Genomic DNA, 21,513 nt, shown 5'->3' with positions numbered 1-21,513 from the left:
AAATTGAATGTCAAAGAGCCCTCTTCACCTCTTAATGTTTGCCAAGGCCTGATTGGTGAAGACAGGCATGACATCTGTTTTGAGGAAACGAAACGACTGGCAGTGCCGCCGTTATTGAGAGGAGAGATTTTATTCCCCAGCATCGGAGCTGAAGACAAGTCCGCTGTCTCAATGGACACCTCCTTCCAAAAGCTTTTTTGTGTCATAACAGCTATAAACGTTTATGCAAATGTTGTTTTGAAATTTCCCCATCCATAGTCAGGAGGGCACGAAAGCCCTCCATCAAGAGTAATGCAATTTTGACAAGCAAATACAATTCGACTTGCATCAACACTTGTCCCAGGGGTTTTAGGTAGAGTGGGTGGTCGTATGGATACCACAGCCTCGGTGCGGTATCGAGTAGAGGAGGAAGATAATGCAATTCCCTTTTGTTGATGCTTTGCCTGGGGGCTGCATTCAGCCTTTCTCTGAAGCAACCAAGCAGGGTCTAATAAGCACTCGGGTCTGTGATATGGATCCTTCTAAGAGAGAAAGACTGCTCAAGGCTCCTGTTGAACGTACGAGGTGCAAACAAAGCCCTGAGTTATATGGAGGAGCGCTGAACCCCAAAAACTCATTGCTAAATATGACACCGATAATGTTAGATTAAATGGCTTGGCAGTTTACCTTCCTGGTGATGCATGTACAAGTTTTGATCTACTTTATGACTACAGGAGGATAGTAGTCAATAATCCTGGCTTGAGGAATATAAAAAAAAAAAAAAAAAAAACATGCAATCCGTTTAAGGGTACATTTACAAGACAACGATGTACAAAAAACTGAAAAGTCCTTTGCGTTTTTCGCGCACAGACGGCAACATTGTCAAGAGTTCACATGGATCTGCGAAAATGACTAAAAGCGCTGTATTATGCTGCCAGGCCAGTAGTTGGCGAAAAAACACTACCCGCCTATAGAATGAACACACAATACGCATGCGCATGACGTCACAGTTTTCAAAAATGTGTGTTTTTGTAGTTTACATGGAGAGAATAACAGTATTGTTTTCAAAAACAATGCGTTTTGAAATAATTTTTTTTAAAAGTTTGCGTTTCCAGGCCAGCAAAACATTTTCCGTTTTAAAGGGATAGTTCACCTAAAAAGGAAAATTAGCCCATGATTTACTCAGCCTCAAGTCATCCTAGGTGTATATGACATTCTTCTTTCAGACGAATAAAATCAGAGTTATATTAAAAAAGTCCAGGCTAATCCAAGCTTTATAATGGCAATAATAGTTGCTCTGTGTTTGAAGTCCATAAAAAATGCACCTGTCCATCAAATAACGTGCTCCACGCGGCTCTGGGGTGTTAATAAAGGCCTTCTGAAGAGAATCGATGCGTTTGTGTAAGAAAAATATCCATATTTAAAACTTTATAAAGTAAAGTTGTGGCCGACTGCCTTCCGTATTCAGTTTATGGAAAAAGTGTTGAAAGTGAACTATCCCTTTAAGTTGGAATTGGAGTCGTGTAAACAGCCCTTAAAACCTCACTTGTTTCGCATTTTGCTTAATGCCCTCTTCAAAGTGACAGTGATTTTATCAAGTGAAATTCTGTATCTATAGAAAATCTATACATGTAAATAAATAAATCAAATAATAATACAAAAATTAAATAATGGTATAGAAATTTGAGCAGTGCATAATGCATCATATCAGATGCACATAAGCACCACTGCACATGTCAGAACACACTCACCAGGCCTCATCTTTTCCTCTGAAGATATTAACAAAATATATTAACCAAATTAATGTCCCACTAATTATTAAAAATGTTTAATATTAAATATACAGTACTGTGCACTACAAGGTCTGTTTATTTTTGTACAATGCACAATTACCTACAATTACCTCCTCTTATGTTGTGTGTGTATATAAATATATATATTATTGTATTTTTTTTTTCAAATGCCCCTAATGACTAATAAAAATAATGATTTTGCGCTACAGATCTGAGGAAGAACTTTGAGGAGGAGCCGCTGGGTAAGGAAGTGGCAATTGATCAGGAAATCCTTCTGCGCTGTCATCCTCCTGAAGGTGTTCCTCCTGCAGAGGTGAGAGCAACAAGTAACCATGTTAACAATCCACCGCCCTGCTAATGATCCCTCTCATTTATGTACTCACACAAATATACCATCGAGCCAGGGATCTGACGTCTTTCTCCATATTCCGTCTGTTCCGTGAGTTGGACTTGGATGAGGAACCATGCAGAGTGATTTGGCAAGCTCTGGTAGTCCCATCAATAATACATGTATTTTTGCACCGGTGCAGGACTAGACCAGCCTGCGACCAGCTGTTGCAGCTCAAAATGTCCATCCAAACTTCAAAACAGCAAAAGTGACTGATACATTTGAGAACACTCATTCTCATAATCGTGAATCATAGTTACAGTAACATTCTTACAATGAAAGTTAAGTTTAAAAATAGAAAGTTAGAAATAAACATCACACTTTATTATCATAATCACAAAATCTAGTACTTTAAGTACTCTAATGTCTGATTTTAAAGTGAGAAAGAAGTGTTCTATTTGTTTCCCCCTTTATTCCAATGTAGAATAGAAAAAACAATTGAAAGAAAATACTAATCCATTTTCCTACTGCCCCATGCTACCATGCAGTGCCTGCCAAACTTTAACATCCTCGGCCCTGGCTGTGGCCTTGGGAGCTGCCAAGAATGGCAGCTGGATCCGAGAACATACAGAGCGTTTTCCATCCATTTGAGCCAGATTGAAGCTGTGAAATGTTTTCTCTTGTGTATATCCATAGGTGGAGTGGCAGAGAAACGAGGAGCTGATCGACCCCAAGACTGACCCCAATTTCTTCATCACCGTGGACCATAATCTCATCATCAAACAAGCCCGCCTGGCCGACACAGGCAACTACACCTGCGTGGCCAAGAACATTGTGGCTCGACGCAAGAGCTCCTCGGCTACTGTGATTGTCTATGGTGTGTTTCTTCTCATACTTTGTTCCTTTCTTAGATCACAGATAAATGGACTTCACCTTTCAAGAGTCTGACAAAAGTTTGGGATGGTTTTGACCTGGAGTCAGGGGTAATTTACTGAGAGAGTCAGGCTAGCTTTGATGGACAACTCCATTTTGATCAGACTTTGAGAACAAAATGTTCTGACTACTTTGCTTTGCCATTTGAAAATCTAGCAGTGTTTTACTATAATAGCACTACACCTAGACTCCATTCATCGTATTACTTTTAGCTCTATGGACCAATTAGTTTTTAACATTATATATTTTTATCAGGGTTCCCACAGCTTTAGAAAAATCAGGGGGGGTTTTGAAAATCAAGTGGGAATTTTGTTGTATTCAATATATATATTATTACGGTAGTTAAATTTTCCAGGCGAGAAATTACTCATTGCACGTGTGATATATATATATATATATATATATATATATTTTTTTTTTTTTTTTTTTAAACCACAACATTAAGTTTATTTTTGTTTTGTGAATAATTTTCTTGAAATGTGGTGACGTATATCTGGAAAATTATAAATCTTTTTTTTTTATTTTTTTTATTAGATTTATTTGACATGGACATGACAATTACATTTTATGTATGTAGCCTATATATAAATTATTTTATAATTATTTTTATTCATCAGTCACAGTTGTCACGATTAGGTTTTATTTGTTAAAGCTACACTGTGTAACTTTTTTAGTTTATTCTTAGCTAAAAACACTTAGTTCTTTCAAAAATATATGTGCTCATTAATGTATATTTACTTCTTTCAAGTAATAAAGTATTTTCGTAAGTTTATAATATGCCATTGAAAATACATACAGGTAATGGGTTCGAATGCGGGTCGCCATGTTGCCCCTCCATCTTGAAAGTACATCAGCCAAAGAGGGACATACCCGTGAATTCAAGCTTCGCCTTTCGTGTTTTAACACTCGATGGCACCGTGTCGAATGTGGACGAGGTCGAACTGGAAGCCATGTTAATCTTGGACTAAATCGGCCACCGTAGGAGTTAAAACGAAATCGGAATTGAGAGGAACAGAAACTAATATTCACTGGATGGTCATATACCTTTTCACCGCTAGATGGGGGAAAATATCACACAGTGTAGCTTTAACATAAGTTACATATTATGTAAAAATAACGTGACCTAAGAATGAACAGTACTTCTACAGCATTTATTAATCTCAATTAATGTTAATCTCAACATTTTACTAATACCTTTATTAAAATCAAAAGTTGTATTTGTTAACATTAGTTAATGCACTGTGACTGTATTTTTATTCATATTTACAAAGATTAATAAATACTGTGTTAAATGTATCTTATTGTTAGTTCATGGTGGTAAATACATTAACTAACAAATGAGACCTTATTGTAAAGTGCCAAACGTGCTCAGAAATTGTGGAAACCCTGTCATTTGAATATTTTTATGTAATTTAAATATACCTGTATTTGCATTATGCAATATACATTTACATACATTTTGCCACTGTATTTACTGTAGCCACTAAAACTGATCATGCTGTAAATTGCTTACAACACATCAATTTTGGCGCAAAGCAGCCAGACCATGTCTCAGCAGAGCTGACAAACACTCACTCTGTAGTTGAGCTTGTTGAATTAATGGCCGAAAGTGGCTAATGAATAGGGTTTATAAGCTAGCTGACCTTTATTAAAATGCACAGTGGCAGAGCATCGCTAACCCCGGAGGGGTCCCAGGACAAGCGGCGTTCTAAAGGTAGCATGCATTACAACCCTGTACACGCTCTCTACTGATCCAGGACGAGTCAATCACACATGACACATAGTACAGTACTGGGACAGATCTACTGAGAATACTCCTAAACCACAGAAAGACATGTTAACAATCTGAACTCTTTTCCTTTTTTTTCCTCAGAGGTAATGTGTCAGTTTTATTATGAAGCGTAAAGATAATGAGTCAAGGGACAGCTGCGTGATGATTTGCATTAAACGGGAAAAAATGCGGACATGCTTTTTAACGCAGAGACTGCAAGTCAATCAGAGCAATCAGTGTGTTGTGTTTAATAGGGGAAATATGGAGCCAAACTGACAATTATTTCTCAGATGAGCGGAGATTAGATAAGTTGTTGCATTTTGTTTGAATTTGGGGACATTTTGACGGAAGGCTCTGCAAAAGTGAGCAGAGAACATTTTCGCTCTATTGTTTGCTTTGTATGCTGTCAATCAATGAAGCCCTCACACAGGGAAAAAGAGAAATGGCACATGAATGCTAGGTGCGGTGCCTTACAATTTGGCGGTTTCAAATTGTGCAATGTTCCCCAAGCAATTTGCTACCATTGTAGAAATTAATTAAAGAAAAATTCCCTGTGAATACCTTTTAATCAAAAGAACTATTAGGCAAGGTCCTTTATGCTATTCTTTTTTCCCCCATGGCTTCACATTAAAATGTCAGTTTACTAATTTGAAGTCTTGCAGGCTTGCTTATTGGCTGAACCATAGGTGGTGTGAGAGCTGTTATTAGTGCTGTTGGACAGAGGACGAGAGGAATTTTAATAAGGCTGGACTTGACTTGACACAACGGTGTGCTAAGAGGTAATCAGGACCCGAGCTGCTGCGCAATTTCCTTCTTCGTGGTGAGCAATCAGAGAGGCTAAAGAATTGATTCGGTCTGACCAGAGCAACATTTCGTGGAGAATTAGGAGCAGCTCCAGGCACAATATAGACTCTGACCGGCGATCAAGGCTTCGGGACAACAAATCTCTCCAGTTACCGGGGGAAGAAGAAATCAGATTTGCTCTGAATTCTCCCACCAAGAGAGACGAGGCTGGGAACTTGATTAAAAACCCTGCGTGAACTTTGGACTCGGGATCATCTCGGAATCCTTGCAGGATTATGCATTTCACCAGCCAGGATATTGGTGCCATAAAAACCATACTGTGTATCGGTGTAAAGCAGAAAACCAATATACACCCCACATGAGGTGAAATCTAGGCCGTCCCCTTAAAACATCCCGCCCACCATGTGCCCCGCCATGTTTTGCTCCGTTGCTTTAACATTGACAGTTGTTAATATACAGCTTGTAAAAGAGATTGAGTGATAGTGTTGAAGAGAATAATGTTTGGTTCTGTGTCTTTTCAGACGCATTTTTTTTCGGAGGAAGCGAGAAATTTAGATGAGGAAATAATCGACTGTACAAAATTTTAAGAAATGCTACAAAACAAGCAAAGTACACAAGTGACTAAACCCTATGACGTTTCAGTAATGCAGATGAAGCGTGTCGACAATGTTAGGGGGGCAATGACCAAGTGCAGGGGAAAATGGTAAATAGCAAATGGACTGCATTTATATAGCGCTTTCAACAGACCCATGGCCATCCAAAGCGCTTTACGTATTGCCTCACGTTCACCCATTTATACACCGACGGCGGTGTCAGCCATGCGAGGCGTCATCCAGCTCGTCGCGAGCAGCTGGGGTTAGGTGTCTTTCTCGTGGACACCTCGACACTTGGTCAGGTGGAACCAGGGATTGAACCACCAACCGCCATAAAATTGTCACTCCATGGTGATTGGCTGATCATTATGGCACTGTTCAATAATTCAAAAATGCCTGCCTACCATAGAGTGCTGCAAAGATGATGTATTTTTGTAGCGTCACCCTGGTTCCTTCGACAAAATCCCAGTATAATTGTTCCATTGGCTTTTGGATTACTGCAGAAAATAAGAAATAAAAAGATAAAAAATTGTTACACCTTATGTTAATGTTCACAAATGAACAGAACTTTACACTTTCAAGCCTATCAGCAGAAGTAAAAAGCTAAACATAGGCTGTAAACAAACTACACCACGGTCACATGACTTCAACGCCACCAGCATTAAAGGTGCAGTGTGTAATATTAATGAGGATCTATTGACAGAAATGCAATATAATATACATAACTATGTTTCAGTGGTGTATAAAGACCTTACATGACACCGTTGTGTTTTTATTAGCTTAGAATGAGCCATTTCTATCTACATACACCGCGGGTCCCCTTACAGTGAAGTCACCATTTTGTGCCGCAATATTTCTACAGTAGCCCTAAACGGACAAACTTCTCTACAGAGCACTAGCTACTCTCTGCTGTCTCAGACAACAACATCTTTGTCCTGTGTCGGACACCGTAGCTTCTCTGCTCCGAAAGCAAAGGGTGAGCAGTGGGCAGTTGCAATTCGCAACCTCACCACTAGATGCCGCTAAAAACTACACAGTGCACCTTTAAGCTTTCAACCATTATATATTATATATATTTTTTTTTTATGTCCCTGAAAGTTTTAGTTAGAATCGTTTGCAAGAGTACGTTTTATAAAAACAAAGTAGTAGATGAGTTTACCTGTTCGATGTGATAACATTTCATGTCCCTGACAACCTCTAGTCCCATTGTTAGGAACCGCCTTTTTAATACATGTAAAGCATTAAAAAGTGAAGTGCTAAAATGCTAACTCGTTTCTGGGTTTTGGCACAAATACCTTGCAGCACTCTATTGTTCATCAAATCAGCCTAAACGAGTCAAACTACAGTAGATATGTTATTTATAGAATACATAACCCACCAACTTGGAAACATTGAATGTTACACTATGGAATTCTGGGCTCTCTGGCGCCATCTATGGTCGACATTACAATTGCGGTGGATTAACAATAAATCCATTTCTGCATCCTGTCTGCTGTTTCAGTTCAACTTCGGGACTTGAATTCAATCCTCTGTGGTGTACCTTCAACATCAGCAGTATTATAGTGTTGAAAAGTGTGTTCTATGAACACAGAAACTGTGTAAACATCAAATTAACACAAATTTAGATTGGATGGAAAAACACCAGAGATGGCAACCGCTGCATAACTGCCTCAAATCGCAATGACAGCTATTACCGTTAACATAGCTTTCGTATGTTGCTGTAGTCCCTGTGGCCTTCCTTTAAGCACAGAGCTCATGTTTGTGGCTGTTTATCATCCTCGTGCCTGTCGGGTAATCCTGACTCGCTGTGTTCGTTTCCCCCTCTCCTTTGCACTGGGCGCACGAGCAGTGAACGGTGGCTGGTCCACGTGGGCCACATGGTCGGCCTGCAGTGCTGTCTGTGGTCGGGGGTGGCAGAAGAGGAGCCGGAGTTGCACCAACCCCACTCCCCTGAACGGCGGGACGTCGTGCGAGGGCCAGAGCGTCCAGAAAAGTGCCTGCACTGCCACCTGTCCAGGTAACGTCCACCGGGCGTCGCTCACTGCAGAGTAGAGCTAGTTTAGCATTAGCGCACAGACCCTTTGCACGGTCCCCTTGCTCTAATGGCACCAATAGCTCCCTCTCTGTAGGACGGCTATAGCTTGATTGGCATTTTTGTGCTTAAGCAAAACTTTCTCATGTTTTTTTTTTCCTTTGAAACCCATTGAATTATTCATAGCTAAACCAGTGCTTGTGTCTCCATTCTGGCCATCATGTTTCTTTCAGATTTTTTCGTGCTCTGTGCTGCTTTCGCTTTTGCTGCATGAGGTCTTTTTTTTGGTTTGGTTGTAAGCAGAGTCCAAAATTATCTTGCCTGCCAGTGGTCTATATATATATATGTGACAATATTTAGCAGTTTTTCCCCCTTGTATTTACATTGTGGATGTACACTTGGTAGTTGAATGTAAGGATTATTCAGACTTTAAAATTACAATTCAATTCCTAGATTTGAATTAAGGCAGAAAACAGGATGCAGAATTGTAATTAGAATTTGAATGTACACTGTCATTTGACAGTGTGGGGTTGTAAGATTTTTTTCTTAATGTTTTAGAAAGAAGTTTTAATCCCCAAGACTGCATTTATTTATTTTTTATACATTTTAAAAACAAATGTATTCCACTTATGGCAAAACTGAATTTTCAGCATCATTACACTCTAAAAAATGCTGGGTTAAAAATAACCCAAGTTCGGTTGAAAATGGACTAACCCAGCAATTGGGTTGTTTTAAGCAAACATTTAACCCAACCGCTGGGTTAAAACAACCCAATTGCTGGGTTAGTCCATTTTCAACCCAACTTGGGTTATTTTTAACCCAGCATTTTTTAGAGTATACTCCAGTCTTCAGTGTCACATGATCCTTCAGAAATCATTCTAATATGCTGATTTTGATTCTTCGATGAATACAGAGTTCAAAAGAACAGCATTTATTTGAAATCGATTTTTTTTTTGTAACTGTAAATGTATTTACTGCCACTTTTGATCAATTTATTGCATCCTTACTGAATAACAGTATTGCTTAAAAAAAAAAAAATATATATATATATATATATATATATATATATATAATACTGACCCCAAACTTTTGAACATAGTGTGATTAGTAACACTAAATTGAAATTTAATTTTAACTAGAAAAGCAAACTTTATTAAAACAAACTTTACATGTTATTTAAACATCAATGTAAAGAAAACATACTGAGGATTATACATTTTTGTTATATTGAATACATTTAAAAATTTTGTTTTAACAAATTCCTATACAACTTCCAGTAGGAGGTGACCAATTCCATAAGCTAATTTTAATTTGTGATTGTTAATTTGTGACCATGGACCATAAAATCAGTCACAAAGCTCAATTTTTTATTTGGCCGAGATACAGCTATTTGAAAATCTGGAATCTGAGGGTGAAAAGAAAATCAAAATATTGAGAAAATCGCCTTTAAAGTTGTCCAAATGAAGTCCTTAGCCATGCATATTACTAATAATACATGTTTCAAGGATTAGCAAATAGTTTGATACTAGTGAGCTACGTCAGTGCTTAAGAACTTTCCCTGACCTCCACTTTTGCTAGTAGAACTTTCAAGGGTTGAGAGTGAACCGATTGGAAGGAAGAGGAAGCAGGGAAGCAGCACGGCTGCTTTTCCTCAGTATTTATCGATCGGGTGCAGTTTGAAATGAAAGTCAGGCCGCTTCATTTACAGGCTGACATTAGACTCAGGTAGATGGGGGAAGGGATTCTCTTGATTACTGCGATAGGCTCGTGAGTGTATTTCAGCAGGGACAAAAATGGCATTATGCAGGCGCTGCAGACCAGCGGAAAATATCCACGCTTCGTAAACAGGAGAGGAAATCGAAGCTTTTGTCAGCTGCAGCTCGTCTCCCTCGCTCACCCCCTCTCTTCCTCCGCTCCTCCTGTGAGAGGGTTTATCTACTTAAGCCAATCTCCTGTTTCATTACAAAGCATCCAGTGAAATTTAATAAGACGCCACCTTTACGCTGCTCTGTAAGTAACGTGCTCTCAAAATATGGCGTTTTTGATGAGCAAAAACACAAAGCACGGGGGAACGCTTCTGACAGAGCTCTGTAGGGATGGATTTCACATGATTACGACCCAAATAGCATTTCTGTGGGGAAGAAGAGAGAAGAGAGACAGAGAAGGAAATACGGCATGCACGCTGTTAAAGAGAAACACTGAAAGTAGGAGGTTTTTTTAAACATGTAAGAAAGTGATGGTAGAAGTAGAGAGTTTGACAGCTATTCGGAAAATTGATTCATCTGTCAATAATTTTTCATTATTCAGATCTTTCACATTTTGGATTCAAACAATAAATAGAGGTTTGTAATACGGAATACATTTGAAGCCACTGTAAAATGACATTGAATTCCTGTCATTTGCAAACCATATGGTAATGAACTATATTTGTGTAAGAATTGTTTATTACAACATAATGAATGTAACCCATTATTGAAGCCTGGTTTGCAGTCCTGCTTCGCATGGCTGTGTATCAAATGTGTTCGGATTGGCTCTGATTGTGTTGCGTCACACTTCAGTTTTGTGTTGACTGCAGACAGACTGTTTCGTGTTCAGTTGCTTGTCACTGGAAAATTAGTACAGAGAGAGGGAGGAAGGAAAAATCAGGCAACAACTAAAAAAAAAAACAAGAAAGGAGGTTCACAGTGGTGGCCGTTGCAAGGTCTCATGCTGAGCAAGCGAGTTGGACTTTGTTCCTGCGGTGGCTTTATTCCCCTCGTGTTTCTCGAACTCCGACTGATTAATCCTGACATGGGTCGCAGTGTCGGAGCCGTGGTGTCCTGGCAGAGGATGACTTAGTTGTGTTCCCAATCAAAAACGAGCACTTGCCTGCTTTAGCGTGCTCACCAGAGGACCCCAAATCCTGTCAGCGAGAGAAAAGGAGAAGGAGAGAGAATGACCATCCCGTTCCATTTATCACCACACAAAGACACGCACGAACAACAGCAGGCCCTAAAAATTACATCTGAGACTTCATCCCGATTTATCAAAACGTGACTTCTGACTGCAGGAGGTATAAATCATCATTTACTGACTAGCTGCAGGTAGAGGCACCGTGTTCCCAGAGCACAGTCAGACAGCAGAAGACAGAAAGAGAAACAGCAGAGCTTTGATAAACGACTCCGTATGTGAACGTAGTCCATCGCCGCTGTTCTACTGATCCTCGGGACAGGGCGACTTTAAAGGACGTGACGTGATTCTTTGTGTAATGCGGCGGGCATGCGATGCCTTGTGAATGCTGATGAAGCTGAATTCTTTTTGTAATATGAATAGCTTGGAATAATATTTCCAAGGCCCTCAATGCTATTCTCAGTCACAAGGCTGCAGAACCAATCGGGAAAAAAAAGTGATTATTAACCACATAAACCATACAGTATACTCTTATTATGAGTGACTGTAGTCTACCAAACAAACTCTAACCACACATAGTGCATGATACAGACAGTGTTTTCAGTCTTGTAGTTATTATTATTAATGTTGTTATTGTTTTTATTATTATTATTATTATTATTATTATTATTATTATTATTATTATTATTATTATTATTATTAAATGTATATTAAATGTAATATAAAAATAATAATAATATATTGAATTATATAATTTTACTATACACTACATTTACTATTTTAATTTATGCATAATTAACCCATTTAAATTTTATATTTTTTTAATATACTGAATATTTGTTATCAATGCTGAGTTGTTGTTGTTATTATTATTCATATTCATATTATTATATTTTAGTATTACTATATTATTAAATAATAGTATATTACAATAATTTAATTTAACACAGTTCATGAAATTAAATTATGCATACATTATAATAAATGTAGTGTATCGTCAAATTAAATAATTTAATATATAATTATTTGTATTATTATTATATTGATTGTATAATTTTTTTGTGTATTTGTTTGTTATTAGGCTTGGGTTTAAATAACGGTACACTTAGTATTATTATTATCATTCAATATAATTTCAATATACAATATAATTAATATTTTCAAAGAATAAATGGACTGTGAACACTCTTAACTAATGTAGATCAAAAAACTGTTAAAAAAAAAAAAAAATGTGCTATTTACTTCAAATTCTGGTAACAATATTACACATAATATTTTGGAGTAATTTTTAAGGCTTGATTTCTTTAATGCAATCTACTTAAATAAATCATGTAAAATGCCCTAAATTATTTAGTCTATGAAACAATTAATTTAATCTAATATTTTTAGTTGACTCTAAAAATAAAAAGGGTGTGGATTAGAGTGAACAGAAATGACCTGTTTATTTTTGACTTTGGGTCATGATGTACAATTATTAGTAGAAACAAATGTGTTACTGCACTGGCATTAGCAAAGTTATTGCTCATTAAACAAAGCAACATGCATCATATTATTAGTATGCATCCAGTTATCCACAAACTAACCATAAGATATACTCTTCTGCACAATGGTAACGATCAAAACTTCAACATAACAGAAACTCTTTCAAAAGTCAAACATAACTGATCATTAAACATTAACAGATGTTTTCCTTCACTCAAAAACACATTAAAATAACACTTTATTTCAATATTAATGCTCCCATTTCTATAGCCATATGCAAAGCATGCTGGGAACTAACAATGGTGTCTCTAAATAAAACTGCATAATTGAACAAATTATCTTAAAATAAAGAGGTAGCCTTTTTTCCTTACAGAGGAAATCTCTTAATCGGTTCCAAAATTGCTTAAGTTTCCCTTAAAAAAAATGGGAAAATGCATCTCTTGGTTTTAATAGTGAAATGTTCTCAATATTTTCTGTACAACACTGAACCACAATTTTCTTAAGAAAATATAATATATTTAATTATCACCTTAATTTTTTTGTGTGTGAAAATTACAAGACCCATGATTCATTTTTTACTTTCAAGTCCAAGGACAGCATGAATGCAAAAAGAGCCCTTGATGTGCAAGTCGTTCTATTAGAAGCAGAGCATGGGCAAAACATGACTTAATTGGACATTTTAGTGTTTCACTAATAACTGCATACCATATTCAGCCTGTTTGATTGTGATTTTATGCCTTTTTGTGCGTTTAGCCCAAGCGGCAACCTCCCGCAGTTTCTCTTGAAGCCAATACGGAAGTAACTTAAACTGCAATTCACTGACTGGCCGCTAGTGACAGGCTCCAGAAGGGAGCAGAATCTCATTGAGCTCCATGTTAAAATGGCCAACTTTACAGCAGAAAAACACATGTTTACAGCCTGGTACAAATTGTGGTTTTGGTCTATACAGCTAATTTTGTCCTTCATGACAACTGTGAGGGGGGTGAATTTTTTTTTTTTATAACTCATTCGTTTGCATTATATAAAGCTTTAAAGTTCTGCATAATTAAGGGCGTGGCCACTTTGAGTGACAGGTGGATAGCCATTTATCTGCTGTCTGTTAGTCATCACATCACCTCAGCTCCGCCCACATCCCGCTTCTTGGCCCATTTTCTGTTATCTGGGAGTGACGTGCAATGACGCGCTGCCAAGATGGCAACGACCAGCTCGACCCTACTTTACGCTTCAAAACTGCTCTTCAGAATCGTATGGGTGATGTCACGGACACTACGTACATAGTTTTTTACAGTCTATGGTTTAGCCTTGATATCTTAGCAGCAAAAATATGAAATGTTATACAAGTCTGTGCATATACTCCAATTTCAGCTCCAAAACCAAATTGTGCTGCCCTTCGGAGTCCAGTTCTGAACCTGAGCACTCATCCGCATGTCTTGGCTTACCGTTTCTTCCTCTCTTTATCTCTCTTCTTCCTTTCTCTCATGGAAAATTATTACCAGTCCAGAGAATCAATAGTTCTTGGGTTTTTTTTTTTTTCCTCCCTTCAAATCTTTTTAGAAGGAACAAACCAGTAACTTAACACAATTGGCCAATCAACTGGATGAGTTCAGCTGTGAAGAGTCTAATGTAATAAGTGGGCTTTAAAGGGCTAATTGACCCTGATGAGCCTCTTGTACCAGCTCTTGTTGAATCACTGGCTGGTTAGACCTTTAGCACGGTGAAGAGGCTGCTTCATCTAAACCCGACACGTCAGACGTCGCACACAAAGACAGCCCTCACCTATGATTAAGAGCCTCGTGTATTTAATGGACTGTGAGGAGAGCATCACCTGATATTGAATGCAATCCTTCCAAAAACTTTCAGTATTTCAGTAACTTCTCTTTCAGCTGGATTCTAAACTTAAGCATTTTAACATGAAATTGAAGTATTACAACGGAGGAATTTTTAAATCTTTCACTGATGCATTCAGTGTCTTAACTGATGGCGAACATACAGGTCTTCCAGCTTACGTTGCAATACGTTTTCAGAACTCTGAGAAACTTTCAGAACTCCGTTTTCCTCTTCCCTGGATGCTAGCATATTCTGCTGAACTTTATCTCTTAGCACTTTCTCCCCTCTTGAAGATAAAATGTTGGCCTATATAACTATGAATTAGGTTTGGAAGAAGTCTCAGTGCAAGGAAATAAAAAAAAAAAAAAACTTTTGGCCCATGTTATTCTTTGCTAGTCTCCTTTTGGCTATTATTTGCTAGTCTCTTTGTTTGCTGCTTCCTCTGGTTTCTTTTTCACTCTTGACTTTTGTTAGCCTTGAATCTACTTAACTAGAACTGGACAATATTACTGAAATGTTACATCTTGAAAAAAAAAATCTTCTATTTTTCAGCCTTGTGATGATGACGTTTGAGATATACTTTATATGTAATTTTTACATTGTATGTATCTTTAAAATTGGCTTGAAACAGTCATTGTTGCTAAAAATCTAGATAAAAATATATGATATATCTTACTGTTATCTATATTTAGCTTCTGTTGCTAACTTGAAAACACCAATGATGGCTGGGGCTGTATTTGGGGAGTTATTGAAGTAACAAGAAAGCTGTAATATAATAGTCATCCTCAAACTGGGAAGTTGTAAGACCAGGAGGTCTTTATGAAATGAAATTGTAAAATAACGTAGTAATTTTGATATATTGCCCAGCCCTACTTAAAACTTCATATTTGCATAGCAGTTTATTGTCACAAGGCTGTAAATCCAGGACATTTAAATATTTTGCCAGGCTCTTACAAAGGTGCAAGACTGCAGATTTTTTTTTTCATAAGATGTTATGCTTAACATGTTTTTCAGAACATTTTTTCATGAAGTATGCTTCTCAACAACATGCTTTCCTGAATCCCAAACACATTTGTGTGTTTTTTGCATGATGCACTTGAATACAAGATAAGCAGCAGTCTGTAATGACATCATTCTGACCCCGTTCTGGCCCTGCCCACTCTGGCTCAGAGCCCATGAATCATCTGTAATCTTGTTGTCTCAGTTTTATTGAACATGGAATGTTTAGGTCCAGGTGAGATTACAGATGTGAGTGTTGACTCAGTCTCGTCCCCGCTGATCTGAAAGGTAATTGCGTGTCTCTCCTGCTCGGTTCCTCCTCCCTGCTCAAGGACGAGGCACCTGGAGGTGTCCAGCATTGGCCATTGTGATTCTGAGCAATGGCGAGTGGAAATGGGGCTTCCTGCAGTCCTTTTAAAGAGCAGCTGGACACCTTTTAGATGTGCCCTTGTCAAGATGTCCAAATAGACCTGCCACTGTGTTATTGTGTTACAGGCACCCTGGCAAAACAGACACACACACCTCTTCACCCCTACAGCAGGATGATTGGAAATCAAAGATAATATCTTAATGGCAGGGAGTCTGGAATGGACAATTATTTGTATGTCTCCGGTTCCTTATTAGTGCGTCCTTGACTCATGTTAGGTTTAAGATATGATTGTTGCATCTTTTGAAGGGGAAATTGGCCATCACTGTCTATTTTTCTGCTTCTCTCACTTCATTACTTTTTATTTTCTTGTTTAAAATTGACATCAAAAATGGACCCTAGTTACTTTCTTAATACATGTTGCTTGTCTTATTTTGCACAAACAGTACAAAAACAGAAAAAAAAGTTTGTATATCAAATGCAGTGCCTCTAAAAGGTATTTTTTAGGCTGATGTCACTTATGACCTGTTATTAAAGTATTATTATTAAAGTGCAATTTAAAGTGTTAGTTCACCCAAAAATGACACTTGTCAATTACTCGTTCCAAACCTGTAAGACTTTAGTTTATTTTCATAACACAAATGAATGTATTTTTTGTCAAATCTGATTGATTTCTGTCCCTCCATTGACAGTCCATGCAACTACCACTTTGTTGCTTCAAAAAGTTAATAAAGAGATCATAAACGAATCCATATGAATTGAGTAATTTAAGAGACTTGATTGCTTTATATGGTGAACAGATTGAATTTAGGCTATTATTCACATATAAACATTGATCAGCAAACAGTGAAGCTCAACCGAACCTGCTTGACGCGTGAGAACAAACCTCACTGGTTCTTGCTGAGGCTCAAGCGTGCTGCGTAACACACGAATGAACCTCATTGGTTCTTGCGGAAGCTCAAATGTGCTGCGTGACACGGGAATAAACCTCATTGGTTCTTGCGGAAGCTCAAATGTGCTGTGTAACACACGAGAATGAACCTCATTGGTTCTTACGGAAGCTCAAACGTGCTGTGTAACACGGGAATGAACCTCATTGGTTCTTGGGGAAGCTCAAATGTTCTGCGTAACACAAGAATGAACCTCATTGGTTCTTGCGGAAGCTCAAATGTGCTGCGTAACACACGAGAATGCAATGAGGTTTGTGTTGTCCTTAAGGGTTTTAACACAAGAACCAATGAGGTTTGTGTTGTCCTTAAGGGTTTTAATTTTCAAATATCTACTAAATATTTGTTGATGTATATCTTCAGGCAGAAAATGAAAAGTAATTATTAACTTCTCATTTTCTGCCTGAAGATATACATCAACAAATATTTAGTAGATATTTGAAAATTAAAACCCTTAAGGACAACACAAACCTCATTGGTTCTTGCGGAAGCTCAAATGTTCTGCGTAACACAAGAATGAACCTCATTGGTTCTTGAGGAAGCTCAAATGTTCTGCGTAACATCAGAATGAACCTCATTAGTTCTTGAGGAAACTCAAATGTGCTGCGTATTACGAGAATGAACCTCATTGGTTCTTGTGGAAGCTCAAATGTGCTGCGTATTATGAGAATGAACCTCATTGGTTCTTGCGGAAGCTCAAACGTGCTGTGCAACCCGAGAATGAACCTCATTGGTTCTTGCGGAAGCTCAAATGTTCTGCGTAACATGAGAATGAACCTCATTGGTTCTTGCGGAAGCTCAAATGTGCTGCGTAACTTAAGAATGAACCTCATTGGTTCTTGCAGGAAACTCAAATGTGCTGCGTATTACGAGAATGAACCTCATTGGTTCTTGCGGAAGCTCAAACGTGCTGTGCAACCCGAGAACGAACCTCATTGGTTCTTGCGGAAGCTCAAATGTTTTGCGTAACTTGAGAATGAACCTCATTGGTTCTTGCGGAAGCTCAAATGTTTTGCGTAATTTGAGAACGAACCTCATTGGTTCTTGCGGAAGCTCAAATGTTTTGCGTAACATGAGAATGAACCTCATTGGTTCTTGCGGAAGCTCAAACGTGCTGTGCAACACGAGAATGAACATTATTGGTTCTTGCGGAAGCTCAAATGTTCTGCGTAACATGAGAATTAACCTCATTTTTTCTTGTGGAAACACAAACGTGCTGTGCAACACGAGAATGAACCTCATTGGTTCTTGCAGAAGCTCAAATGTGCTGCGTAACACGAGTATGAACCTCATTGGTTCTTGCGGCAGCTCAAACGTGTTGTGCAACTCAAGAATGAATCTCATTGGTTCTTGCGCGTCAAGTGAATATGCTTGAGCCTATGTTTACCACAACTGCACTGTAAAATAAAAATTCAGGTCTCCAATTGAAAATTATCTAGTGACTGATCACATCTAAATTTTTTAGTTGGCCAACTTGAATTTCTGTGAATTAAATTGCGTCAATTCACAGATATTCAATTTGGCCACCTGAAAAATTTTGATGTGATCGGTCACTAGAAAATTTTCATTTGGAGACCTGAATTTTTTTTATTTAAAATGTGATGCGTTTATGAATGTTTATGTGAATAAAAGCCTAAATTAAATCTGTTCATCAAATAAAGTGATCGTCTCATCAGAAAATGTGAACTAAACCGTTCAATTTATATTGATTAGTTTTACGATCCCTTTATGAACTTTTTGAAGTGTATTTGTTTTGAAAATCTTACAGGTTTGGAACGACATGAGGGTAAGTAATTGATGATAATTTTTTTTCATTTTTGGGTGAACTAACCCATAACAATTCGATGTAATAAAGTTCACTGCAACGCTGCATAGCAAATTATGAGATATTTGACAGAGATGTTCAAAGGTGGACTTTGACCTTTAGGTTCAACACCATTCTCCCTGCCAAATGTTTGATCAGAAGTACCCTTAAAAGCAACCCAGGCTCATTGGTAAAATGTGCCTATAGCAAATTTTTTGAAAAACTTAATAAAAAAAAGTAAATATACATAGAGTTGACTGAAATGAAATGAACACTAGAGACAACTTTTACAAACAGCTTTTATTTCTGCACGGTTCATTTTGCAATATGTTATGACTTCAAAATACTTTTTCCAAAACTTATCCATTTTGACTTTGGTATCACATAACAAGCTCCATGTGTATTGTTTTTCTAATGTAGTAAATTGGCCCAGTAGCTCACCTGGTACAGCCTTGTATCCGCAATGCAGAGCCATCGGGTATGAGTCCAGTAAAACAGAAGTCATGATAAAATAGATCAAAGACTTGTAGAAGCAAGCTAAGTAAATTGGCATAGGTGCTTCAGGAATGCTGTTTTTCTCTCCTGTTTGCTATAGATAGAGCATCATGTTTTTTAGCGGCATTCAGCCAAACTGCCGCGATTTGTACAGCAACCAACATAATAAAATGTTGCCAGGATAAAACTCAACGCACTTTTAGTGACACTCACATTGGACATTTCACTTTGAAAGTGTCGTGACACATGGAAGAAACAACACAATATTAAGCATGTCGCCACAGGAAACGATGCCACAAGCATAAAAGTGGAAGTATTCCTTCACAATTGACTTCAAACTTGTCCAGAATGGTACAGAATGTCCACTTTGCCTGATCCAATCAATTCCCAAGGGATTAAATAGTTTCACTATTCTTTTAAGAATTGAAGGTCCTTTTTTATCTTAAAATATGCAACGTTATCAAAGTCAAATGGGTTGAGAATGGTGTTTCATGTTGACTCTGTCTATTTTGCTGCTAGTGTTTTATCTGCAATTCATTTCTTCTCAAATAAGTCAAGAGAGTTCCTCTCAGTCGCTTTGTGCAGTTTTTCAGAGAGAAGAAAGCGTCTTTTCTCCATCTCTTAGCTGTTGATCTCTTATCACCTGTCGTTTAAAATGCATGCAGAGAATCAGAGCCAGAAACGCGATTCTTATTGTAATGTATTCATTAAGCATCAATTCTCTGTTCAGTCAGGCTAGTGTGATGATATAAGCCTGTCTCACTCACAAATGTGTCCACTCAATGGCAAACAAGGACAATTCTTTTATTTCTTCGCCACTCTCCCTGCCAAATGTTTGATCAAAAGCTGTGTCAGCATGTCTTTTAGATGCACTCCACACGTTCTTTGTTAGGATGAATATCATTCGGCATTGCTTAATAATCTCTCTGTATATTTAAATATGAAAAAGCCACTTTCGTCTGGCAGGCTATGACTAACTGTCATCTTTATTCACAGTCATTTATGATGGCTGAAGTTTTCATATTTCTTATCACTAAGGCACGCAAGTACTTTATTAGCTGGTTGTTTGGCCAAGCGGGGACCTCACTGTACTGTCAGGGTCGGGTTAGCGGAGCAAAACTGCACAGTGAATATGCTACAAAGCCAAGGGTTAATGAGCAGCCCAGCGTGTCTGATCTTGGGTCTGTCGAATGGAGTCATCAGTAACTCTGTATCCAAGTACCATAATTCACCCTCTGCTCTTGGTCCTGTGAGGGCGCAGCTCAGCGCCCCTAGAGAGCTCATTACCAGAGCTGCTCACATTAGCCCTGTAGTAACCTTCCCCAACCTGGCACAACGTCAGCCTGAATAAGACTTCCAAAATGGCCTCTGGTCCAGCTGAGAATGAGAAATGGAAATAAAATGCGTCTTCCGCGGCTTGGGAGGAAATGGGACATTTGAGTGTTGTTACACTAGGCACAAACACATACAGAATTTTCCACCTGCCTTTTATCCTTGTATGGGCTTTCCACACTTGAAATTGTAATCGGGTTATTGTAGACATACTCTAACACTGCAGATGCTAAGCTCCTTTTTCATTCCACCCAGGCCATTCATGGAAGCTGAGTTGCACGTGCTATGCATAGTTTTGAAGTCACAACCATTGAGAGAACCATCAAATGGCTGCCCACATTTACAACATGGCCAACCCAGATTAAGATAAAAAAAGAAAGAAATGTATACTTTTTTGATTCAGCAGGGATGCATTACATTGATCAAAAGTGACAGTAAAGACATTTAGAATGTTAATATAGTAAAATATTAAGCAGCACAACTGTTTTCAACATTGATGATAATGAGAAATTTTATCTGAGCACCAAATCAGCATATTAGAATGATTTCTGAAGGATCATGTGACACTGAAGACTAGGTTAATGATGCTGATAATGCAGCTTTGTATCACAGGAATACATAACATTTTAAAATATAGTAAATTAGAAAAAAGTTATTTTAATCCTTTCACACGTACAATCACATCGGTGTGATCAGTCTTGGCTGGTCCCTGGAGAATGCGATCACACCGGTGTGATTAGGACATTCAGTAAATCACGTGATCAACTGCTAAATTCAAATGTACTTTTGCGCTTTGGCTGGCACAGCATAATGCTTATTTTAGGTTTCAGACATTTAAATATACATAAGTACCAGCACAACCATGCATTTAGAGTTTGTAAAATACACACTGATGTCTATGGAAGCGACAATAATAATCTTTTCCATTATAATTAGACAACACATTTTATTCATATCAGATACACATAAGTAAGTGTAAGTAACTTTAAAGTTTACCCTTTTCTTCTCCCAGCTCACCGGCCTCTTACTCTTCATGTATTTTGGGAGAAGTGGATGAATTCACGTGTTGTATATGCGCCCATCGCACATATAGCTTAACTAACGCTAACGTTATAAAGGTGTTTAAACAAAACACATC

The 21,513-nt window shown here is 37.9% G+C and overlaps 1 protein-coding gene across 1 annotated transcript in view; it reads left to right on the top strand.

The window, feature by feature from the left end:
• The window catches only part of unc5a (unc-5 netrin receptor A), a 242,190-nt gene that overhangs the window by 163,578 nt on the left and 57,099 nt on the right, over positions 1-21,513 (top strand). Inside the window, exons 4-6 of the mRNA XM_079838885.1 lie at positions 1,982-2,085; positions 2,797-2,977; positions 8,051-8,218. Coding sequence (XP_079695011.1) covers positions 1,982-2,085; positions 2,797-2,977; positions 8,051-8,218 — 453 coding nt within the window. The remainder of the gene's footprint in view (positions 1-1,981; positions 2,086-2,796; positions 2,978-8,050; positions 8,219-21,513) is intronic.

Source organism: Gobio gobio (assembly GCF_949357685.1).
Source record: "Gobio gobio genome assembly, chromosome: 16".
Classification (NCBI taxonomy): domain Eukaryota; kingdom Metazoa; phylum Chordata; class Actinopteri; order Cypriniformes; family Gobionidae; genus Gobio; species Gobio gobio.
This window is presented reverse-complemented; position numbering and strand designations above follow the sequence as displayed.